This window comes from Ursus maritimus, unplaced genomic scaffold (genome assembly GCF_017311325.1).
Source record: "Ursus maritimus isolate PB19 unplaced genomic scaffold, ASM1731132v1 scaffold_22, whole genome shotgun sequence".
NCBI classification, from domain to species: Eukaryota; Metazoa; Chordata; class Mammalia; order Carnivora; family Ursidae; genus Ursus; species Ursus maritimus.
The window spans coordinates 36,442,353-36,468,688 of record NW_024424675.1 but is presented as its reverse complement, the minus strand read 5'-3'; the positions used below and the strand labels follow the sequence as shown (position 1 = coordinate 36,468,688).

The 26,336-nt window shown below is 52.0% G+C and overlaps 1 protein-coding gene across 1 annotated transcript in view; it reads left to right on the top strand.

Annotated features, from left to right (window-relative positions):
- Positions 1-231: 231 nt before the first annotated feature.
- PTGIS (prostaglandin I2 synthase) overlaps positions 232-26,336 on the top strand; it is a 40,630-nt gene continuing 14,525 nt past the window's right edge. The window contains exons 1-6 of the mRNA XM_040638452.1: positions 232-344; positions 7,824-7,947; positions 10,059-10,237; positions 13,029-13,172; positions 17,848-17,999; positions 25,117-25,298. Coding sequence (XP_040494386.1) covers positions 271-344; positions 7,824-7,947; positions 10,059-10,237; positions 13,029-13,172; positions 17,848-17,999; positions 25,117-25,298 — 855 coding nt within the window. The 5' untranslated portion in view covers positions 232-270. The remainder of the gene's footprint in view (positions 345-7,823; positions 7,948-10,058; positions 10,238-13,028; positions 13,173-17,847; positions 18,000-25,116; positions 25,299-26,336) is intronic.

Here is a 26,336-nt window from a genome sequence, read left to right as displayed (position 1 = left end):
TCGTCCACCCCCCAGCTCCCCTCCGCTCCATCCCGCCTTTTCCACCCCCTTTCCTGGCCCCTGGCCCTGGTAGGGGGCCGCGCGGCCGAGCTAGGGGAGGGGCTCCCTGAGGGCGCCCCGCCCCCCCCGGGACCCCGGCGCCGTCGGCGGGCCCGCCCCCGCCGCACAGCGGCCCAACAGCGGGGTGGGAGGGGCGGCGGGCCGAGAGGCACCTGGGCGCCCCGGAGCCAGCCCGCCGCCGCCACTGCCTCGCCCGCCCGCCGCCCGGCCATGTCCTGGGCCCTGCTCCTCGGGCTCCTGGCCGCGCTGCTGCTGCTGCTGCTGCTGAGCCGCCGGCGCACGCGGTGAGTGTCCCCGCCCGCCCCGCGGACAAAGGGCCGCCTTCGGGGGGCCCGAGCAGCGGCGCCCGCGCACCCCGCGCCTCCGCCGGCGCCCCTCGGGGCGCAGGGGCTCGGTGCCGGTTCCGCCCGCCCACCCCGGGGAGGGCGCCGGGCGGCCGTCCCCGCGAGAGGCTCCAAGTGGGGAGGAGGCACGGGAAGTGGGGGACGGGGTGGGGGACCCGGCCGAAGGCTCCCCGTGCTCCGCGCTCGGCCGGTACCTGCGAAGGGCTTTCCGGGGAGAGAGCCCGGGGTCTCCGGGTGGGGAGTGGGTGTGTGGACAAGCTCGAGGGGCTCCGGGTGCGAGAAGCCCCCTCCCGCTCTTCAGCCTCTGCCTGGCTCCAGCACTCCTCGAGCCAATCCCCAGCCTCCGACGGCTCCAGGCGGGGCGCCTTGCTCCTCGCCCCATTGCACAGATGCCACCGCTGAGGCCAGGGGAGGCAGAGGCCCTGAGGGATGCTCTCTTACCGGTCCTGGAACCACTTTCCATGGGATCCCCCTTCCTGGACGAGGGAGCTCGGTAGGCTCGGATCCAGAAAGGGGTCTCGCCTCCTCTGAGACCCCACAGCCTGGCAGGGTAGTACCGGGGCCAAACTTCTCAGCTTCCTCGTCCCAGAGCTTGTCCTGCTCTGCTATTTAGGAGATGTAAATCTCATACATCTCAAATCAGGGACAGGGCAGTTGGTCTTTCTTTTTACAAATTATTTAAAATATTAATTTGACTCGCACATGGAATAGCTGAGTACGTTTGACTTAAATATTTGTGCTGTTATAGATGAGATTGAAGCCCTTCCCTTCCGGCAATTCCAGACTTCTTTTGTTGATCAAGGCGCCCTCATAGGGCTGCCCCAGAGCAAGGCTGGTGGGGAAACTTCCAGACTTTTTAAAAAGTACACTTTTTATTTTAGACTGGTTTTATATTTACAGAAAAGTTGCAGAGGTTGTACGAAGAGTTCCCAAATACCCCTCATCCAGTTTCCGCCGTTGTTAACACTTTACACTATCGTGGTGCACTATCAGAACTAAAAACCAACAGTGGTGTGTCAGGATTAACCAGACTCCAGACTTGATTTGAATTTCATCAGTTTTTCCATCATGTCCTCCTGTGCCAGGATCCTGTTCAGGGGACCACACTGCTTTCAGTCATCATACCTCTCCAGTGAGGCTGTAGGTAATACAGGGCAGTGTGTGTAAGTGTGAAATGAGAGTGTCTGAAAATTCCAGAATATTTCTGGGAACTTTTAAATTTTAAAACAAATATGATAAATTTCCGAACAATAAGCTCATGATATTTTTCTTCAACCTCAGGACACCTTTTCAGGTTAGATTTTAAAACTATGTACTCCTTCATTTGCCTGAAAAAATAAATGAGGAAAAAAAGAAAAAGGCCACCCAGAAGGTTGTCTACGAAGAAATGAATTATTCTTCGGAGATGGTCAGGCTTTTTGGAAACTCTGTCCGGAGGTGTCTTCAGACTGCATTTGCTTTTATCCAGATTTTAGTTTTGATATCTGTCCGTGTCGCTACGTGGAGATCTGATTCATTCTTCTGATCGTCTGTGCAGTATTCCATAGTACGCATAAATGGAAGGTTTCTTTTTTTCCTTTTTATTCCTGTCCCAGTTGATGGACTCTTAGGTGGTCTCCAGCGTGTTTGCTGCTTCGGACAAAGTGCTGTGGTCCTCCCATGAGACCCTCTGCTCTCTGCTTTACTCCGGGGTAGATCGGGCAGCTGTAAACCACATGGATTCTGGGAAGCAGGGTCCCTGGGTGCTCAGCATATGGAAATTCTCAGCCTCTAGGAATAAGCAGAACCTGAGCAACGTTTCTCAGCCTTAGTTTCCCATTCTGTAAAATGGGGATGATGATGGGAATAATAGAGAGTGGAATTGCTGGGTTAAAAAAAAAATGCCAGTTAAACATTGCTTTAGCAAATTCTTGCTATAATCCAGACAGTGAATTTATCTTTGAGGGTGAGTTGTTGATTTTCATACGCGGTGGCTTAGGAGGGCCAGCAGGTGGGTATTGGGGAGAACTGTGGGTATAGGGGTCACTGACAGCTCAGGGGAACTGGGTGGACCCTGGGGAGATTCCACAGGGACCCCCAATCTCATTTTCTCCTCCCAACTCAGCAGGGGGCACTGTTGATCCTTCCATTTTACAGAGGAGGAAACTGAGGCTCAGAGAGGCTAAGCAGCTTGTCCAGGGTCTGCCTGGATTACAGATCTGGGCTGTAAGAATTTTTAAGTCCCGGGGAAAATGAATTTCCATGCTTCCCACACATTTTATTTGTAATCTGAACACTCAAGAGTCTCAGAACCACATGACATTAAGATAATAAGATGTGGCTGTAACCAGAAGGTTCTTAAGGAAAGACAAATAATCAAGTGTTGGAAAAGAAATAGATGACGCTGATGCTGTGTAGACAGTGAGCCAGTCTGAGTCAAAGAAGGAAGGCCCCGCACCTTCCCTTCTGCTCACTGACCCTCGAGGTACTGTTCATCACCCCGTTTTATAGCTGAGGCCTACAAGGGCTAGGTGACCTCCTTGGGGCCACACAGAAATTATATTCCACATCTAGCCAGTTCCAAAATTCAGGCTTTTCTTCGTAAAAAGAAAAAAAAAATCTACTTCAGTCAGTCTGCAGCTATCTTTACCTCTAGCTTTTGTTTAAGTTAAAATTTGTAACTATGAAAAATTTCGACCATGCAGAAAAATAAGAATAGTGTAAGAACCCCCCATGTACCGATCCCCTTTGATATGACAGCATTTTTACAAAAAATTAGAGATGTTATAACATCCAGGAAATATTTCAGAATGCGTGTCAAAAACAACCACAGTTCTATTACTCTGCCTGAGAACATAAAAATGCTTAATATCATCTAGTTTCCAGTCCAGATTTCGGCAGTTACGGCAAGGATTTTTAAACCCAGCTTGGTAACTGTGACTATCTTCTCCTGGGAGAGGTTGTGAACCAGAATCAAGAGGCCTTGGGTCGGGAATTAGGAGTCTGACCTCTGTGCCCACTGGGGCTCATGACCTGCATGTGGGTGTCAGAAATATTCTTCCTGCTTTCCTTTCGGGCCTTGGTTTCTTCATCTGTACTCTGAGATGGGTCATGTAGCTGGTCCCCATGCCCTGGCCACTCTGCCAGGCAAAGTACATCTCTCTTCCTCTTTGGGCTTGTGTCTTTGCTGCTCTAGGAGCATTGGAAGAGGTCTCGGGGTGGGGGGGGGAGTAGTAGGCCCCTTTCTGGGGTACCAGAGGCCACCATAGCATCAGGTGAGGGTTCCTGGTGGCTCAGGGGCTGATCTGGGCCCTTAAAGGATATGAAATTTCTAGGCACAATTAGATCTATCTCAATCTCACATGCACTAACCAGAGGCCACCAAACGTGGTCCACGGCCGGATTCAGCACAGATGGGGGGCTGCTGTGTGCCACACGGTGCAGGAGGAGAAAATTGGGGGGGTCCCACACACAAAACCCCACATTTCCAGCTTCTCTTGAAAACTGGGACAATGGCGCAGCACCTGCGGGGGACTCGGTAGAAGAGCCCTCTCTCAGCCTGGCCACAGTCCCCACCGCTCCTTGTTGCCTCTCCGATGGGCATCTGTTCTATCAGGATCCTTGCTCTGACTGTTCTTTATGATGTTGAGAATTCTCTGAACCTTTGGTGTCGGTTTCAAAAACTAGAGCAAAATGGCCACATGCTTTTCCTTCACAGTGGGAGGCAAGAGGCAGGGGGTGCGGAGCTGAAGAGTGTTAATGGCAGACAGCTTGTGGGTGAGCCCTGGGAAAGGATGGGTCCAGGACTCTAAATGGAAGCTCAGGTCGCTGACACCAGCCCCCTGCTGTCCCCCCATTAAATCCCCCCAGAGCCCAAGGCTTTGAATTGAGGTGAAACTACTGGACAGAGAACAGTCCATCAGTACTGCACAGCTCAATGGTGCAACTTCTGCTCTGGGCCATCCAGAGTCCCTTAACCCCCTCAGCAACTCTGGGGGGCAGGTGCTGCTCCTTGAGCACCAACTGTATACATGAATCATTCGTCTGGCACACGTTTATTGAGCGCCTGCTGTGTGCCAGGCGCTGTTGTAAGTGTCGGGGTCAGCGACGGGTGCTACATCCATGGCCCTTCCGTCCCGGGTCGGTGTGATACCTCACGGCACAGAGGCAGGTCCCACCCATCCTTAACTCCCCCCGATCTGCAGGGCGTTGAGTGGGAGAGAGACGGGACAGGTGGTGAGGCTGGCGATGTGAGTGAGGAGTGGGCAGTTTTGGGAGGAACCCATGTGATGGGAATTCAAGCTCCGGTGGCGGGGAGAGGGGGTCAGAAAAGGTGTCCTGGAATCTGAAACAGGAAGGGCAGGCTGTTCGGGCAGGAGCTGGGGATGAGAGGGTCCAGCCCTACCCCTCTTCTCTCCAGGGCCTGGCAGTGCCTCAAAACAGTACGGGTGTCAGTGAGTGAGGCTAGAGACCGCAGACCCCAAAATAGTCTCCTTCATCCCTGCTGGATGACGGCTGAGTCACTCTGGAATGTGGCCTTGGCTAGAGCTGGACTCAGGGCCCAGCCTCCAAGAGCCAGCGACCACATCAGGAGCCAGACGCCTGGGCTCCCAGCTTCCTGCCTTTGTCTGAGCCTCCTTGGGACTTGACTGGGAAACATGAAAGCTGCCAGAAATAACACCTGGCTCACTGGGGAGTTCTGGCAGCAGCCTGGACAAAGAGCAAGGAAAGGAAAGCGCTAGCCCTGCCCATCCCCCCAAAGGTGACTTAGGGGGAAAAAAAGCCCCCTGTCCTGGAAATGGGGGAGTCGGATGCTAGCCTCACCTCCACTTCCATTGTTGCTCTCCTGGAGGATCACAGTAGTCTCTGTGTTGTGACTTAAAAGCATAACTACATCTCTTCTCAGCTCCCACTTCCAACCCTCCGGGGTCTCCCCATGGCACGCCGTGTAGAAGCCTGACCCTGGCCACAGGTCATGTCCTGCCTCTCACCCCCACACTCTTCACTCCAGCTGTACCAGCCCCTGCTGTCTTGAAAGCCCCACAGGCATGCTCCTACCGCAGGGCCTTTGCACTGGCTGTTCCCACTGCCTGACATCCTTTTCTCCCCACTCTTCCACTGCACTCCCTTCTCATCCTGCTGGTCTTTGCTCATGTGGTGCCTCCGTGGGGAGGCCTTCCCAGACTTCTTTCCTAAACCAGCCCCCCTCACTGCGTCCTATCACCCTTCTTTCTTTTTACGCTCCTGACCTATAATTTGCATACTCTAACATTCACCCTTTGAAAGTATACAGCTCAGTGGGTTTTAAAATATTCAGAGGGTTGTGCCACCGTCACCACCACCTAACTCTGGGATATTTTTCGTCATCCCCAAAAGAAATTCCATCCCCGTTTTAGCGCTCACTCTGTATTCTCCCCTCCCCTCAACCCCTGGCAACCACGAATCTACTTTCCATCTCTATGGAGGTGACTTTTCTGGACATTCCATAGAAATAGATCATACAGTGTATGACCTTTGGTGTCTGGCTCCTTTCACTTAGCGTGACGGCTTTGAGGTTCTTGCGCACGGTGGCATGAATCATTACTTCATTCCCCTTTACGGCTGAAGAACGGTCCATGGCACGGGCAGGCCATATTTGGTCTATCCGTTCGTCAGTCGATGGACACTTGGGTTGACTTCATCTTTCGGCCCCTATGCCATGGTGTACAGGTTTACATACAAGCTTATGTTGTCAGCTCTTTGGGCTGTATCGTGGGGTCGTAGAGTAACTGTTAGCCTTTCACTGCCAGGCTAGTTCCCAAAACAGCTGCCCCATCTTACATTCCCTCCAGAAATACAGGAGGTTCCCCGTTTCTCCACATCCTTGCCATGGTTACTTTCTTTGCTGTGTTTTTTAGATTATAGCCCTCTTGGCGTGAAGTGGTATCACCCTGTGGTTTTGATTTGCGTTTCCCCAAGTGCCTCCTGATGTCAAGCATCTTTTCATCTGCTTGCTGGCCGTTTGTCCCTCTTCTTTAGGGGACTGCCCATTCAAAGCCTTCGTGCATTTTAAAATTGGATTATTTGTTTTGTTTCGAGAGAGAGAAAGCGAGGGGAGGGGCAGAGGGAAAGGGAGAGAGAGAATCCCAAGCAGGCTCCACGCCCAGCTCCGAGCCTGATGCGGGGCTCGATCTCACGATCCTGAGATCATGACCTGAGCCAAAATCAAGAGTGGGACGCTTAACTGACTGAGCCACCCAGGCGCCCCTGGGTTGTCTTTTCACTGTTGAGTTGTATCTCCTTTATCTTCTTTATCACACTTTCCACTCCCTGAAATGATTTTGCTTTTTTTTTTGTTTTTGTCTGCCTCCCCTTATGAGCATGGAAGGCCCGTGAAGTCTGGCGCCTCGCTCTCCCGTTCACTGCCGTCTCCAGCACGCGGAGCAGGAGAGCTCTTCCTAGTTAATAGCTGGTGAGCGAGTGAATGACTCCACGGTGAGCAGAGACCGGGTGACTCACTCACTCATTCAGCAGACCGGGAGCTCTCTGCATCCCTGTGGTTCTCATAATTCTAAGATGAAACCCTGGTCCTAGTCTGGGTTGAAGGACCACGAAGGGGTCCACCATGAGCACCAGCCTTACGCTGTTGGGAGGCCCATTTCGTGATGGTGATATGGCTCTCCTGAGCTAACAGCCCCTCCCCCAGAGGATGGTGGGGCAGGGGCAGCCGGGGTCAGTGATGAGGCCAGTCCTTCCACTATCTTCGGCCACTCTGCCATGCTCTCCTTTCCCTGTGGGCATGACAGGGAGTATGAGATGACCAAAGCCCTGTCCAGGCTGGCTCATGCAGAGAACTCTGTGTCCTTGTACTATTGAGTTCTAGAAAGCTCTCCCACCCACAAGGAAGTGATTGGACTCCCTATCAGGTAACGTCTGCTGATCACCCAGCTTCTGCTCTTGGCCTCCTGTAATCCATCGTCTACTCAGCAGCCAAAAGGATCCTGTAAAAAAAAAAACAACAAAAAAAAAACCCTGAGTCAAATCATGTCCTTGTGCTACTCGAAACTCTCCTGTGGCCCCTACCTCCCTCAGGGGAGAGGCTAAAGCCATCACAGCTGCTTCCGAGGCCCTGCGTGGTCTGGCATCTGTTACCGGTCTGGCCCCGGCTTGTGCTGTTTCGCCTCGCTCCCTCCAGTCTGGCCACACTGGCCTCCTTACTGTGCTAGGAACTCACCAGGCATGATGCAGTCTCAGGGCCTTTGTGCTTACTGTTCCCTCTGACTGGAAGGCTCTTCTTCCAGATATCTGCGTGGCTCCTTCCCTGACCACCTTCAGGTCTTTCTCAAATATGTCAGGGAAGCCCGCTCTGCCCTCTCTTCTTAAAAATCACACCCCATGCCCTGCACTCTTTGTCTTCTTTCCTGCTTAATCAACCACTGATACGTACTGTGGCTTCTGCAGGCGACCCGGCGAGCCTCCCCTGGACCTCGGCAGTATCCCCTGGTTGGGTCATGCCTTGGAGTTTGGGAAAGATGCTGCCAGCTTCCTCACTAGGATGAAGAAGAAGCACGGTGATATCTTTACTGTAAGTGCCTCCTGCATCTCCAGGGAGGGAAGCGGATGAGCAGCTGGTCATACCTGGTGTTCACAGATTCCTTCTACATCCTTTCATGTACTAACCCACCCATCCAGTGGTCCTACCAACTTTCTTTTTTTTTTTTTTTTTAAAGATTTATTTATTTATTTATTTATGTGACAGAGACAGCCAGCGAGAGAGGGAACACAGCAGGGGAGTGGGAGAGGAAGAAGCAGGCTCCCAGTGGAGGAGCCCGATGTGGGACTCGATCCCAGAACGCCAGGATCACGCCCTGAGCCGAAGGCAGACGCTTAACGACTGCACCTCCCAGGCGCCCTCCTACCAACTTTCTATCCACTTTTCCATCCAGCTGTAAAGCCAGCACTTAACTAACATCCATCCCTCCATTATCCCTTGGCACCTTCCCAGCATCAAGTCGTTCAGTGTCTGTCCGGTTCTTGTATGTGCATCCATCCAACCTCTATTCACCCATTCAGCTTCCATCTGCCCAACAGCCATCCATACGACATCTGTCCTTCTGCCCGTCTACTCAGTATATAAGCGGCATCCTTCCATCCTAATATCCGCCAAACATTCATTCAAATATTCCATTTCCATCAAACCTCTATTCACTCATCTGGCTTTCCATATACCTATCCAACATCTGTCTATCCATCCGTTTGTCCGTCATCCAACTCTGTCCGTCATCTGTCTACCCAAATTTATCTAGCATCCTTCCGTTCGTGTACCTAACGTCTGTCCAGTTTTTATCCACATGGTCAATATCTTTTTTCGTAAATAGGCTCGCTCCACACCCAGCGTGGAGCCCAGTGCAGGGCTTGAACTCACGACTGTGAGATCAAGACCTGAGCTGAGATCAAGAGTCGGGCAGTTAACTGACAGAACCCCCATATGCTCAGTTTCTACCAACTCCCCTTTATCTACCTACCCTTCCCTCCCTCTGCCACTCTGCACCTAACATCCGGTCACCTGTCCATTCAGTATCCAGAGTCTGTCCATTCTGTGTGCCTCTGTGTAGATCTCCATCCATCCACCCGTCCCTTCAGCCTCCGAACAACCACCACATCCATCTACCTTACATGTACCCTTTCAAGCTCCACCCGTGCAGCATTCATCCTTCAGGCCCTTTGCCCGGTATCCACTGAGCACCCTGCCATTATGCGCCAATATTCAGCCACACTTTCAGTTTCCAGCTAACCTGTAGCTACTCGTCCGTTCATCTTTCCATCCAGCGTGCACTCCCTGATGACATCCTTCTGTTTACCCACCCAGACTTCTGTTTACAGTCTGTTCAGTAGCATTTTTTTCTTGGATATTGGCCTGTATTTTAAAGATTTGTTTATTTATTTTGGAGGGTAGGGGTGGGGCAGAGGCAAGGGAGAGAGGGAATCAGCCCAGAGCCCAATGCGGGGCTCCATCTCACGACCCTGAGATTGTGACCTGATGGCCTGTATTTTATAAGAGAGTGTGATTAACGTGGCTCCCGGATCACACTTCGGGACCGGGGCCAAGGCAGTGGGTGGTTGGGATTGTGTGACCCCCAACAGACATCTGTGGGAAATGCCCTTTCCTCTGCTAATGACGGGCTTCCAGCTCTCCCCTCCTGCTTCCTTCCCTCCTTGGGCAGCAGGCTCTACTCAGAGCTCAGCCCCCCAACAAGGCAGGTACTGCTGACACATCCACTCGCATTAACCCAGCAGCGTCCATTCATCCATCTGTCCGTCCACCCACCCACGACGCACCCGCCATCCATCTGCCGCCTTCTGTGGGCAGACTCTCTCCTGGACGCTGGAGACGCGGCAAGAACCGAGATGATAATGAGAGGTGCTTAAGAGTGAGATGGTCAAGAGCACAGCCTTCGGTGCAGAAAAGCGAATGCCAGGCCTCACTCCGCCGTGTCTCAGCCGCGTGGTCTCGGGCACGTTATGTGTCCTCTCTAAGCCTCAGTTTCCAGCCATAAGTGGTCCCTGCCTCATGTCGTGAGGGGTGGCCGAGAGGACACGGTCTGCTGAGTGTCTAGCACAGGGTGGGCCCCGCCCCCGAGAGCTGCTGTCGTTCGTAGCAGCTCTCCTCACTCCGTCCCTGCTGACTGCCCACAGGTGCTGGTGGGGGGCAGGTATGTCACCGTCCTCCTGGACCCCCACTCCTACGACGTGGTGGTGTGGGAGCCTCGCGCCAAGCTGGACTTCCACGCCTATGCCGTCTTCCTCATGGAGAGGATTTTCGATGTGCAGCTCCCACATTACAGCCCCAGTGAGGAAAAGGCCAAGATGAAACCGTGAGTGGCTGCGAGGGCGCCCTGGGAGGCCGGGAGGGGCTGGCGGCTTTCTGCCTGCGCGGCCCGGCTGCCGTGCGGCCTGAGCTCGTCTCCACAGCAGGGTCCAGTGAAGGCATTTCGTTTTGAGAAGACAACACCAAAAAAACAGCCCAGAAGAATTGGACTGAAGAAAGGCTCTTCTCATCTTTATTCCTTTTTAAGAGGAAGCTCTGGTTTCAGTAGGAGGAGGCCAGGGGTTGGATCAGCCAGACCTGGATTCAAATCCCAGCTCTGCCACCTCCTAGTTGTGTGACTTTGGCCAAGTCCTTTGCCCTCTCTGAGCCTCTGTTTCCTCATCTGTAAAAGGAAGGGAGGTGGGTGGGGTGATGCATATTTTTGAGTCCATATTCTGTGATCTCATTAGTTTTCCCAATGATGCTGGAGGGTAAGTCGCTCACAGCCCCACTTTATGGACGAGGACGCTGGGACCAGAGAAGAGCAGTGAGTTGCTCTAGGTCACACAGCGAGGAAGTGACGCAGGTCCTGAAATATAAGGAGTAATTATATCAACAAAGGGATATGTGAGCACATTTAGTCTGCATTCATTACGTCTGCAAGTATCTGCGGACCTGCTATACACTAGTCACCGTCCAGATGGGGGGGTGCAGAACGAGCCCATCACTGTTTGAAGACACCTGCCAGATGCCGGGTATTTGATAGGGACACTTTGCTATTTGTGCCATCATTGCCTCGAGAGGTAGGTACTTCTGTCCCTACTTTACAGTTGAGGAAACAGACTCAGGAAAGTGAAGTGACTTACCCATGGTCCACCACTAGTAGAGGGTACCCCTGAGATTTGAACCCAGGTCTGCAGACTCCACAGCCCAGTCTCCTCCAGCTGACGTACTGAGGAAATAAGACTCTGGGTCTGCTGCTAGAGTTCACGCAGTCTGATGGTAATTCTTAGTGGTCCGTCTCCAGGAAGGGTAACTTCCTGGGGTTAGGAAAAGCATCTAGAAGACTGGGTTTTGCAGGGCTGCTAAAGCTGAGGAAAGGCCAGAGTATGAGGTGAACATCAATGAGAAGCAACGCCCAGTCTGACCTTGGCTTTGTAGGGTGGCTGCTAGGAGTATTCCTTTATTTCTTTTTTTTTTTTTTTAAAGATTTTATTTATTTTTTTGACACAGAGAGATGCAGCCATCAAGAGAAGGAACATAAGCAGGGGGAGTGGGAGAGGAAGAAACAGGCTCCCAGCGGAGGAGCCTGATGTGGGACTCGATCCCAGGACTCCAGGATCACGCCCTGGGCTGAAGGCAGGCGCTCAAAGACTGAGCCACCCAGGCGCCCCTGCTAGGAGTATTTCTGAGCCCAAGTGTCCTGGGCTCTAGAGGGGACCATCGGGTCCCATTAGCAATAAGAATCCCCAGTTCACTGCATTCTGCCCCCCTACCCGGGGAGGACTCCACTTTCCTCCAATGTCTGCCCTAAGAGTTGCTGGGAATTTTCTCCACTGTCTGCCCTAAGAATTCCTGGGACCTCCCCATCGGCCAGCATGTGGTCTTCTGGGCATGGCTCCCACATCTGTTAAGGACTGCTGTCTCCATCGAGGACTAGTGCTTGGAGTGGGGTCTGGGGAACAGCTGGATTAGGGTCAATCGTTACACCAGCGCCCATTTATTGAGTACTTACAATGTGCCAGGCACTGCGATAAGCCCTTTTACACATTATCTCGTAGGTCATGCCTGTTGTTTCTTCAACAGTGTTTCAGCTTGAATATCCAAAAGCTTATACTTTCTGGGAGTTCATGGAACCCTTCTGGAGGCTTCTCCCTCTTGAGTTATCCTAGAACCCAGTGGCTTTCTCAGTCTACAGGGGTCCATCCTGTTTCCAAACAGCAGGTGGGGACAGAGAGCTGGGTCGGCACCCTAGCACTGTTCTCCCTGCTGCCGCGAGGTGTCGCTGTTGAACGTTGGTTCTGCTGTGGTGCCGGGACACTGCTTGCTGCCGCGGGGCCTTTTCTGGTCTCGATCCCTGCCTGTGTTACAAAGGGGCCTTCACCTCAGATACGAGATCCCATTTTGTTGGCTTTTAATCACATGCTCAGGCATGGCTCGGTGTTGACTCTGTATTGCGGAGGCTCCGTATGGAGGGCCTTCCCGCTTCAGCCACTCACCCTGCCGGACTCCCAGGCACATACTGTGAGACCAGGTCGCCAGCCCAGATGACCTTATTCCTCATGTGGCCTTCACTCAGGGTCATGTCTTAGCAGTCCTCGGTCGGGGGATGCTTTATTCCAACAGGTGTCCCCAACTTTGGATCGCAAGGAGAGAGTTGTCTTGCAAGTTCTCTCTCTTCCAGAAGTGTGTGGCTGGGTTCCTTATCCGAGCTTGTGTGTCCCAAGGAGGGACAGACTGTCACGGTTGGGAGTTCAGACTCTGGAGTTGGGCGGACCAGGGTTTCGGTCCCAGCTGTGTCACTTACTGGCTGTGTGACCTTGGGAAGGTCACATTCTTCTCTGTCCCTGAGTTTCTCTGTCTGTAAAATGGGTGACGTAATGGTAACTGTGACCCCTTGAGTTGTCAAACGATGAAATGAGATCATGGCGCTTGGCACAATAAAGAGCACCTGCCGGTGTCATTCACAATGATGATGATGATGATAATAATAATATCGGGTTTATGCCAGTTGTCCACAGGCCCCCATTGCCAACGAGGAACCGGAGCCCTGGGGCCCTGTGGTTTGGGGACGGGGGGCGCCTGTGTGCATATGTTTCCCTTTGGAAGCCGTACCCCTACTTTGTTTCCTGCCCTAGGACCCTCCTCCACAGGGACCTCCAGGCACTCATGGACGCCATGTATACCAACCTCCGCACTGTCCTGCTGGGCGACACCACAGAAGCGGCCAGTGGCTGGCGGGAGATGGGTCTCCTCGATTTCTCCTACAGCTGCCTGCTCAGGTGAGCCAGGGTGGCGCCCCCTCTCGGGAGTGGCGCCCAGCTCTCTGGACTTGGGTCAGCCACTAATAGTGGCCGTGGGAACCACGAGGACTTTACGGGTGGGAAAGCAGCTTGGGACACGCAAAGCAAAGACTACAAGAGGACCGTTTGTATCTGGGGCCCCAGGTGTTCGCCTGGCTCAGGCTATGAGTTGTGAAGGAGGCACAGGTCAGGGAAAGGGGCCTCTCAGCCGTCCAGAGAGGGAGCAGCAGAACGAGGGTTTAGAGACTGTCTTGTCCTGTGGCTTCCAAGGAAAGCACAATGTTTGGGAGAACAACCCAGATCTTTAACTTTTTATCAGATCTTGTAAACTTAGATTAAAAACTGCGCTACCCAGTGTCCCTTCCTTTGGCAATGGACACAATTCCAAGCACTGTGCGTGCAGCAGGGGAAGGACAGCGACCCGAAACTCACAGAGCTGACACAAGAGACACAGATCATAAACCAATACATAAAGGTGGGTATGTCAGAGACTGGCAGGTGCGGCCGCAGAGATCAGCCGATGGGGTGATAGCGCCTGGAGGGCTCTTCTAAACCGGACTGAAAAAGGGGCTTCTCTGAGGGTCTGGCCTCAGAGGTGGGGGCTGGCTACACATGCCCCCCATGCCAAGACTGTAGGCGAAGCAGCCAGCGGGCGCAGAGTGGCAGAGGTAGGAGGACGCTTGGCCGGAGGGCCAGTGCGCCGAGCCCAGTGCGCCGAGGCGGCGGGGTTAAGATAAGGTCAGGGCACTTGGCTTTCGGAAACCAGGTCTCACAGAGCCTCAAGGCCGGGAAAGGCTTTGGAATTTATTCTAAGTAAGATGAGTGGCACTGGGGGTTTGAGCAGGGGCGCGACGTGATTGGACTTGGGTTTTAAAGCTCTCTTTGGCTGTAGACGGAGCCTAACCTTGGGGTTGGGGTGTGGCCGGAGAGGCAGGAGGGCTTGTTCGGAGCTGTTGACGTTACCTGGGTGAGAGAACGGGAGCTCGGACCCAGAGCTGACTGGGAGATGGCGACAAAGGGGTAGCTCTGGGGGCCGGAGTTGACAGGACCTGCTGAGGGTTTGCTGGGGCGGGGGTGGGGAGTGTGGGCACAGGCGGCGACAGGAAAGCGCAGGAGGGGCAGCCTGCGGATTTCTGGTGGTGCTGTTAACTGACCAGCATTTCAGAAACCAAAGGCCATTGCAACTGCTTCAAAAAAATTGGAGACACGGTTTCAGAATAAACGACAGGCATTTGCAGACACACGGGCACACAGGTGCATTCAGGACACCTGCGTATGTGCTCACAGGTAGGTTCAATGTGTGTTAACACTTTTCACCCTCATGACAGCTCCACGAGGCTGGAACTTTACAAACCCCATTTGACAGATGAAGAAACTGAGGCCCGGAGAGCCTAAGGCATTTGCCCACAGTCTCGTCGTTTGGGGTCATGGCGGGGCTGGCTGTAGAGCCTACACTGTTGTTGTTGTTTTTTTACTAAAGATTTTATTTATTGATCGATTTAAGAGAGAGAGAGAGTGAGCGAGCAGGGGGAGGGTCAGAGGGAGAGAAAGAATTTCAAGCAGACTCCACACTCAGCACGGAACCCCATGCAGGGCTCGATCTCATGACCCCGAGATCATGACCTGAGGCGAAATCAAGAGTCGGTCGCCCAGCCGACTGAGCCACCCAGGCGGCCCTGCGGAGCCTACACTTTCAAGCACACCCTTGCTGTGTAAGTGGCCCACATTTTTCTCCTGTCACCTGGAGTGGTGCAAACACCATCAGGGCTGTAATTCGTCTGGGCGATGCTGGTCCGGTCCACCCCGTCATTGTGGGTTGGGGGAGACTGAGGTCCAGAGAGGAACAGCTAAAACCACACGGCAAGGTCACAGCAGGGCATCTCCCACGTCCCCCGGCTCCTGTCACCCTATGTCCTTGTGTGAGAAAAGAAGTCAGGAGGCTGTGGCATTAGGGGAAGGTGGGGACCGTGTGGTGGCAGCTGAGTCTGTTACATCCGTGGTAACAGCCGTGTGTGTTGGGGGTGGGCTGGGGTGGGGGGTCATGTATAAATGGATCCCTGTGTCTTCAGGATCAGACCTGGGCTGGAGTTTCTATTTCCTGGCCCGGTGGGCTTGGCCTTTTTAGTGCCGTGTGCAGCCCCTGAGATAGGAAGGGAATGAGTGACTTGGATGACAGGAGGTGCAGCTTTGTGTGGCCCCAAGCCATGAGATGCCACCACTCACGACTTCCAGCCTTTCCCGTGGCACTCCTGCCTCACTCGGTCTCATCCAAAGTTTAACCGTGACTGCAGGATCCTGCCTGACCGGCCCCAGCCCAGCCCACACCCGCCCTAAGGCCTTTGCCCTTTCTCTTGCCTGAGAATGCTGTTCCCTACATGTCTGCATAGCCCTCACCTCACTTCATTCATGTGTCAGGTGATACCTCCTCAGAGAGGCCTCTCCTGACACCCCAGTTAGTAGGATAGCCCCCCCTTACCCAGCGCCAGGCTAGCGTGGTTTTTCTCCTGGCTCCTAGCACCACCTAGAGGTCATGTGTGTTTTTGCACTGTGGTTTATTCTGTCTCCCGTCCTGTCCCACCCATGTTGCTTTGACGTGCAGGTGCCACGGGAGGGACCTTCACTACCACAGTGGGAAACCTCATGCCTTCTTGAGTTTTACTGGGGTTTTCATGGTTTATTTTTCATTGCTTATTTTTGATAGAAATACACACACACACACACACACACACACAGGAAAATGGTTCTCTGCTTTAAGGAAAAAACTGGTGCAAATGGGACCAGAGACCCCAGGGCTGGCTGACCCAGCTCGTTCCTGGGTAAGGGGTGGCTGCGACCCCCTGGCTGCCCAGGGTTACTAGGTGGGACTGCAGGCTCCGCGGGGGGGCAGATTCTCTCCTTTTTCAAGATGAGATGAGGGGGCCTCCAGATTTTGTGCAGTTTTCCCAATCGTTCAGTTTGTTTATGCAAACGCTCTTAACCAAACCAAACAAGTTGGTGGACTGAATCCAGTTTGTGACTGCACCTTTACAATTCTCCCGTAAGGAAACCGGGACCACCGGTGTGGAGAGCAGGGACCCAGGGCCTCGCATGACTGGAGGGGCAGGGCAACAAGTATGGTGCAGAGGCACAGGTGTGCCCCGGGGAGGGTCTGCTGTTCTGAAGGAAGGGTTGCTGCCTTAGTGCAGTGGGATGGGCAGGTCATGAGCTCTCCATCTCTGCGGCGCATGGAAGCCAGGCCGGATGAGGGAGAGGGATGCAGGGGAACGGTGGCGCGGTACTAGCCTGGGTGACTGAGCTCGAAATCATGACGATCCTATAATTTCTCCCAAGATCAGTGTTCTTAGGATCAAATTCTACCCATTCATCCACCTCCCTCTGTCCCTCTCTCCCGTCCGTCCAGCCAGCCAGCCTCCCACCCATGCATCCATCCATGCACAAACCCTCCTATCCACCCGTCCACCCCTCCATCGGACATTGAAGATCTGCTGTGAGCTCGCGCTGCACAGATGACGGACAGAGTGGGACTAGACCGGCCATTCCTGCTTCCACCCTCTCCTCCGGAAAGTCCCTCTCCTGGGAGTTCCAGGGACGAGGAGAAACTGATGAGGGACAGGTCACGGCTCCCGTGGCATCTCTGCGGAGGTCCAGTCCCTCCCACCACATGGAAAAAGTGAAAACCCGTGGTTTTTCTCCCGGGACTGAGGCCAGGGGGGCTGGGCTTTTGGAGCACTTACAAGTGGCTGGTGGTGAAAACACTTTCTTTAAGAGCATTCCTGTGGGCAGCGTGTGTGTGTGTGTGTGCGCGCGCGTGCATGCATGAGGACTCATACTTCCTCCCGTGTCTCATCCTTTGTCTACACCCTGCCAGGCCCCGTCCTTCCTTTTCAGACCCCCAGCGCTCTTCAGGTCCAGCCCAGCCTTCTCCCCAAGGCCACCTAGCCCCTTGCCCTGCCCTGTGTCACTAGCCCTGCCACCCCCCTGGCTGCTCCCATCCTGTCCCCACACATTCCAGCTCCAGCACCTGGACCAGTGACAGGTGGCAGCTCTATGACCAGACCATGCTTGCCCCCTCAGCTCTGAGCCTTTGGCCAGGTTATGCCCTTGGCCCACACCCCTTCCCTCGTCCCTTCTCCCCGCTCAGCTCAGACCCTGCCTCCTCCAGGGAGCCTGCCCTGACTCCCTCTCCAGGGGCAGTAGCCTCTTTCTGATTGGTGCCCCCATCTTGCCCTGCTGTCCCTTCAGTCACTCTGTTCTGGCCTCACCAACCTCCTTACTGCTCTTCAATCCTGCATCTCCTTCCTGGCTCGGGATGTCGCCCTGAACCCCTTCTCTCTGCTCTTTGTACTCTGAGCCCCTCCCCACCCTTCACTGTACCCCCGCATTCCAGCCAGCTTTCTTTGTCTGCATCTCTGAGCACCAGCTGGTAGGTCACTTGTTCACTTACCTCTATCACCTGCTGTCTGTGTCCCGCACAAGAGGGACACTCCCTGAGGGCTTGAGGGCTTTGTCTGTTTTCTCCATTGCTAACTCCCTGGCCCAAACAGTCCGGCATAAAGTAGGAAAAGCAGGTGCTCATGAGCTGTGTGTATGAAGGAAAGTTTGTAGGCGGCTGTGGGAGGGTTTCACCCCCTGATCCCCTGTTTGCCACCCTCAGAGCCGGCTACCTAACTCTGTACGGAGTCGAAGCTCTGCCACGTACCCATGAGAGCCAGGCCCAGGACCGCGCCCACTCAGCCGATGTCTTCCACACCTTCCGCCAGCTCGACCTGCTGCTCCCCAAACTGGCGCGTGGCTCCCTGTCAGTGGGTAAGCACTGTGGGGGTCATGGTGGGGTGGTGGGACAGATGGAGGACTCAGGGAGAGCCCATACTTGAGCTGAAGGATCACAGACAACCTAAGAAGAAGGACATTCTTTTGCCCTGGGAAGCAGCGAGATCCCTGTCACTGGGTGTATGCAAGAGCATAGTGGTGGGGGGGCCGGGCTCAGGCCAGAGCTGAGGTTCCTGGCGGAAAGAGCACATCTGCAGTAGGGCCTGGAGACCTCGTTGTGTGTTATTTTTATTCTATTTTTAAAGGTTTTTATTACTTTTTTTTACTGAGATATAATTTTCATAGAGGAGAGTACACAGGTCCTAAATGCATAGCTGAGAGGTAAATCTAAATGCTTCATGTCCTTTCCCAGTCAATATCCACCCCACAGAGGGAGCCACTGGACAGGTTCCTTAGTTTTACCTTCCTTGACCTTCCCATAAATAGAATCAGACAGCGTGTGACCTTCTGTGTCTAGCTTCTGTCACTCAGCTTCTTGTCTGTCAACTTCGACCAGGTTGCCATATGTATCAGTAGCCTGTTTTCATTGTAGCATAGCATTTCGTTAGAGTAATGTACCACGATTTGTTTATCCATCCCCTGGTTGACGGATGTCTGGATCGTTCCCAGTTTGGGGCTGTTGTGAATTAGGCTGTTCTTGTCCGTGTCTTTCATGGCACACATGCCTTCATTTCTCTTAGTTACCAGCCCTCCGCTCTTACGACATTGATCTTGCACCTGAAGGAATTGTTCTGCCACTTAGCATGTCCAGGGAACCCCACATCTCAAGTATTTCCACTTGGGTTTGTGAAAATCCACCCCATTTATTTTTGTGGCTCCAGAGGGGACTCCGTATTGGTAAAGAGGTGCCTGCAGGATTCATGCGTGGGGCCGTGGGACCATTGGGCTGCACTGCCTTCTGGCTACTGTGTTTCAGACTACCTAGTGAGAAGAACCCTCTGGGGCCCTTGTTGATGTTACCAGCCCCTAAGCCCCATCCTGGTCCAGCGGAATCCAAGTCTCCAGGGAGGCCGGGAAACTGCATGTAGGACAAGTGCCATGGGAAAGTTGAGAATTAGTGTATGGCCCGGACTCAGACACTTGCAGCAAAACCTGGATTCAGATCCCTACGGTCGGGCTTCTGCGCTGATGACTTTGGGCAAATTACTTAACTTCTTTTTGCCCCAGGTCCTTTCTCTGGAAGGGCAGTTGAAGGGAGTGATGGAGACCGACTCTCAGCTCAGATGACTCGAGGTGGTTTACTGGATCCTGCATATTGTCCCTGGGCCTCAGCGATCGCATCTGTAAAATGGGGAGAACAATAGGCTCTTCCTACAGGGTGACTGTCAGGAATGACTGAGGTAATAAGAAAAACCAGTCTTCTGTTGAGCACTTTCTGTGAGCCAGATACTAGGTTAAGCGTGGTCTCGTTCAGTGCTCTCGACAGCCCACCACCCCATTTCCTTTATTTACGTATTTTTTAAAAACAAACTTTAACATATTAAATTAGCTTAAATTAAGGAAGAAACATTTCTGGGGCACCTGGGTGGCTCAGTCGATTAAACATCTGACTTCATCTCAGGTCCTGGAATGGAGCCCCATGTTGGGCTCCTTGCTCACCGGGCAGTCTCCTTGTCTCTCTCCCCCAACTTCGCTCATGCTCTCTCTCTCTCTCAAACAAAAAATTGAATCTTAAAAAAAAAAAAAAAAAAAGAAAGAAAGAAACATTCTTATGGTTAAACAATTCAAAGATGTAGACAATAAGAGTAATAATACTCTTCCAAGGGGCGCCTGGGTAGCGCAGTTGTTAGGCGTCTGCCTTCGGCTCAGGGCGTGATCCCGGCGTTATGGGATCGAGCCCCACATCAGGCTCCTCCGCTATGAGCCTGCTTCTTCCTCTCCCACTCCCCCTGCTTGTGTTCCCTCTCTGGCTGGCTGTCTCTCTGTCAAATAAATAAATGAAATCTTAAAAAAAAAAAAATACTCTTCCAAGCCTAGCTTCCTGTGGAAACCAGTGTTAACATGCTGGTATATATTCACACTGTTTTATAGGAATATTGTATTTTATGATAGAGACAAGTAGACATATCTAGAGTGTCACTGTGTATTTTAGAAAGGGATTATATCTATTGTCTGCAATTTGATTTTTTTTAAACCTAACACTATAGCTGTATATTCTTCCCTGTCAATACAAACATCTTCTAGTGGTGTTAGCCAGTGCAATTAGATAAGAGAAATCAATTACTGGTATAAGAATGGGTAAAGAAGATGTAAACTGTCCTTGTGTGCAGAAGATCTGACGCTATGGCTGGGAAAACCCCAGGAAATCCATGATAAAACTAACTCAAACAAAAAAGACTCTAACAAAGTAGAAAGATATAAAATCAACATGCAGAAGAATTGAGATATCTTTGTAGCTCTTGCTTGCCAGGGTTTAGGCAGCCACCCCCCTCCAATGGATATTTATAATTGTTTCCTTTTGTGTGTGTGTGTGTGTGTGTGTTTGTGGTTATTATAGTATTTCATTGTACTTGTATCTTCTCTACCATCTGGTGATTTTATTCCTCTCTGACAGTTTCCTGGAAATGGGTTTGCCACGTCAAAGGGCATGCACATTAAAATTCTTGTTAGCTGCTGCCACATCATTTCCAAAACCACGGAGCAATTCATACGCCTGCCCGAAGGGAGGGAGTCTGCTCATTCCCCACCAGATGTTATCAGTCCTTCTGTGTGTTTGCCAATCTGATGGGCAGAGGCGGGTAACTTGTTGTTTTAATTTGCATTTCCCCACAACCTTGTTAACAAGCTGTCATCAGCCTTAAAACCTTGCCAATCTGATGGGCAAAAAAGGGGCATCTGGCTTTATGGGCGTTTCGCTGACCACTGTGATGAATCAGCTTTGTGTGTTTCACCAGCTCTCTGCTTTGCTTCTCTGTGAATTGCCTCTTTGCACCCTTTTAGAGACAACTCCCTGTCCCGTTGAATCCTGGCATCAAGGCTAGAAGGTTGGCATTATTTTTTTTTCAATATTTTATTTATTTATTTGACAGAGAGAGAGAGACAGCCAGTGAGAGGGAACACAGGCAGGGGGAGTGGGAGAGGAAGAAGCAGGCTCCCAGCAGAGAAGCCTGACGTGGGGCTCGATCTCAGGACTCCGGGACCACGCCCTGAGCTGAAGGCAGACGCTTAATGACTGAGCCACCCAGGCACCCCTAGAAGGTTGGCATTATTATAGCCATTTTGCAAGTAAGGAAACCGAGGCTCAGAGAGGTGAAGTCATTTGTCAGGAACACACGATCGGTGGGTGGCAGAGCCAGCAAAATGAAAACTTGGTCTGATTGCAAAATCCTGTGTGTAAAGCATCTGACGAGGCACCTGGCACATCCCAGCACCAGTTGCTTCTTCAGTAAAGAGTGGTTTCTCCATTGCCCATTCCTCCATGCAGAAACTACCAGGGACCCTGGGTCATTCAGGGAGCAGCCCCGGGCTCAGTATAGGAAGGCTGCATTTCCCAGTGTGGGCAGCAGGTGGCAGTGTCGGGGAAGGTTTCTCATCTTCGGGCTCCAGGCTGGTGGACAAAGCTGCCCCCAGACCTTGTTGGGCCTGTGAAGAGTGCGGCCTCTTTGGAAGAGTGATTTGGCAGAACCTACCAAAACAGACAGGCTCGTTTCTTTGATCCTGAACTTCCACTACTAGGAATTATCCTACAGCAATAGTTGCAGATGTCTAGAGATGCACAAAGATATTCATTGCCCCGTTGCTTGTAATAGCAAATGCTGCAAACAGCCTAAATGTTCCCCAGTCGGGACTGTTGAAATAAATTATGCATTCACATAAAGGAGAACTGTGCAACTGTACAGCAGAACAGGATATGCTGTTACAGGCTGAAATCTCTTACGAAAAAGGTGCAGAAGATGGAGTATATTTTGGGTTTTTTTATTCTAATTTTTTTCCCGTTTTATTGAGCTATGATTGACACACGACACTGTATAGGTTTAAGGCATACAGCATAATGACTTGACTTATTTTTATTGTGAAATGAGCACCAAAATAAGTTTAGTTAACATCCCTGTTTTTTAAGAATGTGGGAACATGGAGAGACTTTTGTTTCTGAGGAGGCGGAGATGGGATGAAGATGCCCATTTGAACTCTTAGAGCGGCTTTCTTTCTTTTTCTTAATTTTGTTACCATGTCTGTGCATTATTCCTCCTCCACTATTAAAAGTATAAACATTTTTTAAAAGAAAATGGACCCTTTGGGGGACCCTTAGATCACTGAGTCTGGCGCTTCTCATAGGGAGAGATTTGGGGACAGTTAAATAGAGCCCCAAGCTAACTATGCTGGAACATTTGTTTCACTGGATTATTGGGGAGGGACCTCTTTTCTTTGAATGTTGTTTTTGGGGGAAAGGCTTTCTTATTTAAAGAATACAGAGTCTGATGCAAAATTCTAATACATCTCAAAGGGAAAACACAAGACTTTAAATATATGTCCCTTTCTGGGCTGTGCCCCCAGGTTCCTAGGGAACAGATGGGCTTCTGAGGAAAAACTTGAGAGGTACTCTAGTCTGAGCCTCTCGTTTTACAGATGGGGAGACTGAGGCCCAGAGGTAGATGGGGCCTCGGCCAAGGCCACACAGCATGGGAGGTCTGGGATTTGAAACCAGTGCTGTTGCTAGTTACATGGGCCTGGAAGTTCTGAACCACAGAACTGAATCATTACACTGGGGCTGATAAAACCTTACAATCACGGCAAGAATGTAGCACGTCTGACTTACCAAGCCCCTCCGGTACCAAGTGTGTTCTGTGTTTTTATATCCTCCTGATGAGCTAGGTTTCCTCCGTTTTATAGGTGGGGAAACCGAGGCTCGGAGACCCAAATGATTTGTGCAAGATCGTCTTTCTAGGAAGGAACAGAGCTAGCGTGTCTTCCTGGGTCTCCCTGGCTGCGAACTCCGTGTTGTTTATTTCACAAATTATTATTTCCTAATTACAGAAACAGTACGTGAATATATTCTCCATGGACTAACAATGTGCTAACACTCATGAGCTTTATTTAATAATATAGCTGCTGTTCACTAGGCCTATGCCTGGCGTCGCTCTCTGTGCTTTATAGGTTAACACATTCAATTCCTGCATAACCCTTTGCGTGGGAACTCATGTTATCCCGGTTTACAGGCTTTGAAAACGGAGGAGTTGAGAGGTGGGGTGGATTTTTGTTGTTGTTGAATCATAGGAGTTCTTTATATATTTTGGATATGAGACCCTTATCAGATCTATGATTTGCAAATATTTTTCCTCATTCCGCTGGTTGTCTTTTCTTTCTTTTTTTTTTTTTTTTTAAAGATTTTTTATTTATTTATTAGACAGAGATAGAGGCAGCCAGTGAGAGAGGGAACACAAGCAGGGGGAGTGGGAGAGGAAGAAGCAGGCTCATAGCGGAGGAGCCTGACGTGGGGCTCGATCCCATAACGCCGGGATCACGCCCTGAGCCGAAGGCAGACGCTTAACCGCTGTGCCACCCAGGCGCCCCCGCTGGTTGTCTTTTCATACTGCATTGCTTTTTGAAGTCATCCTAAAAAGCTGTGTTGACAGTGATATTCCAGGTTTGCAGCTGTGCTGTCAGACGTCAGAGAATGCCAGTCATTTCCAAATCTGTGTTACATTTCTGTTTCCTTTAGATATTTCGTCAGATGACTCTTAGAAGCATCCAGAATGGGCACTTCCTATCCCCTCTGCTCACCTGCTGAAACCCTCTGTGTGCCCGGTCCCACCCCCCGAGATTCTGGCAAGATTGTTCTGTGGTGAGACCTGGGCACACAGATTTCAAAGCTCCTGGGTGATTCTCCAGTGCCCCCAAAGTTAAGAAACACAGGAAGACAATGTAGTTGATGAACAGTTGGGCTCATTGCGTTAGATTGAGAAGGCTATCACCTGAAAGGGTCAAGAGGTTAAAGAACAGCATGTGGAGCATGTTATTTGAGCATGTAACTAAGATGCTTAAAATATACGTGTATTTTCATATACGTTTAGCCTACATTTTCCACCCTTTCAAACGCCCTGTAATATTCAACCCAGTTTCGAACCATTGGGTGCATGGACCGTCCTGAAACCCTGCTTTGTGGTTCCGAACAGCCAATGAGGAAGTTTCTAGTGCTTGGGAATTCTTGTAACAAGCCAAAGCAACATCTGCTTCCCCAAGGGGTGGTTTCGGAAGAACCGAATCTTTTATTTGCACATCCGTGTGTGAATACCTCATCGTCCTGTAGCGTGACCACAGCGTGTGAGTAATGAGCGCCTGGCGTCGCACCCTCGACAGTCGCCCTTGCCGGCCCGTCTGGGTCTGCACACGGTTTCCACCGCCGCACGGCGTTTATTCATGGTGACTATTAACTGGCGATCGGCGGGCCACAGCTGGCCTTCGGAGGAGCTTCCGTGGCTTGCGAACTGATGCGCAGGTCTTGCTCAGAGGCTGAAACAGGAGAGGATTCCATATGAACCTCTGGCTTTTCGTCTTCTGAAAACTCAGCCTCCCTGGCCGTGCTGGGCCAAGTTTCTCTGTCAGGCCCGTGGGGCTGAGCAGAGGCCGCCCCACCCCTCCTGCTCCGAGGGGTCCCTTCCATGCCTTCCCTGGAGACCCCAGACCCGTCTGTCCCGTCTTGAAGGCGGTTAGGTTATTTCCCGGTGTCTCCCGAATGCCGCTGTGCTGAGCCTGCTCGTGGGGTCCTCCCCCCACACGCGGGCTGGCGTTGCTTGGGGATCGGACCCTGGAAGGGAGAATGCCGCTGTTTGTGTTCTTTCCCCTGCCGCGTAAGAAGCACCGTTCTCTGAAGGCATATGGGTTGAGCACCGACTGGGGGCCGGGTGCTGGAGACACGGAGACGGATAAAACCAACGAGGCCCTTCACTCCTGTCCACCGGGGGTGGGTGGGGTGGGGGAGACAGAGAATAACAGGTTAGCATTTAAAGGCCTTCCCTGGAGCCTCTTTCCTTACCCCCGAAGAGTGACACCCAGCAGATCCTTGGCCTCATGGGACGTCGGGCTGGGTGGCCCGGGGCTGGGGGGTGGGGGCAGGAGATCTCTAACCCCCACCCTCTGTGCTTTGGCCCCGCAGGCGATAAGGACCACGCGCGCCGAGTCAAAGGTCGCCTGTGGAAGCTGTTGTCCCCGGCCAGGCTGGCCGCACGGGCCCAACGGAGCAGCTGGCTGGAGAGCTACCTGCTGCACCTGCAGGAGACGGGCGTGTCGGAGGACATGCAGGCCCGGGCCATGGTGCTGCAGCTCTGGGCCACGCAGGTGGGCGTGGGCGTGCGCGTGAGCACGCGTGCACGTACGAGTGCCCGTGCGTGGCTGTGTGCATTTGGGAGTGTGTGTCCGCAGGACTGTGGGCGTGGGTGTGTGAACACAGACCCAGTGGTCTGCTCCCTGACTTCCCAGACTGTCAGACCGTTGGCATGAACGGCATCGTTCATTCCGTATTCAGGGGTTTTTTTAATTTGGAAGAATGTCAGACTGAGAGCTGTGTGAATAGTTTAATAAACATTTAGATACACTTCACCTTGATTTCCCAACTTTGAACATTTTATCCCATGTGCTTTCTCTCTCTCCCTCTCCCCTCCTCCTCCTCCACCCCCTCCTCCCCCCTCTGTCCTACTGTGATTATTTTACTGAACCATTTGCAGATAAGTTGCAGACATCATGGCTCTTTACCCCTAATTACTTGAGCGTACGTTCCTGGGAGCAAGAACTTTCCGTTACATGACACAGTATAATGACCCCATTCGGGGCAATTAACCCAGATACATGATCATTAGTTAATAGACAGTCCCTATTCCAGTTTTTCCAGTTGTCCCGGTAATGTCCTTTATGGCTCGTCTTGGTCTGACATCTAATGCAGGATCACACGGAACGTTTAGTCATGCTGTCTTTTGAGTTTTCTTTAATATGGAACAGTTCCTGTGCCTTTCATTGTTTTTCATGACCTTGGCATTTTTGGAGAATGCAGAACAGTCATTTTGAAGAATTATTTAAAAGTTCCTTTGAGTACTTCCCATAGGCCTCAAAGACCCGCTTTTGTTGCTTATGTTTTCGCTGGCTTTGGGGGTGGGGCAGACAGTCACGAAAACACATATATAGGGTGATTTTAGATGTGGATATGCAGGATGTAAAATGGAGTCATGAATAGAGACGCCCTGGGGGTCAACTGTAGCCAACGTGGTCGGGGAGGCCTCTCTGAGGAGATGTTTGGCTGATAAGAAAGAGCTGATGTTGGGAGCTTGGGAGGGATGTGGGAATAGAGCCTTCCAGGTGGGAGAAACCGCCAGTGCAAAGGCC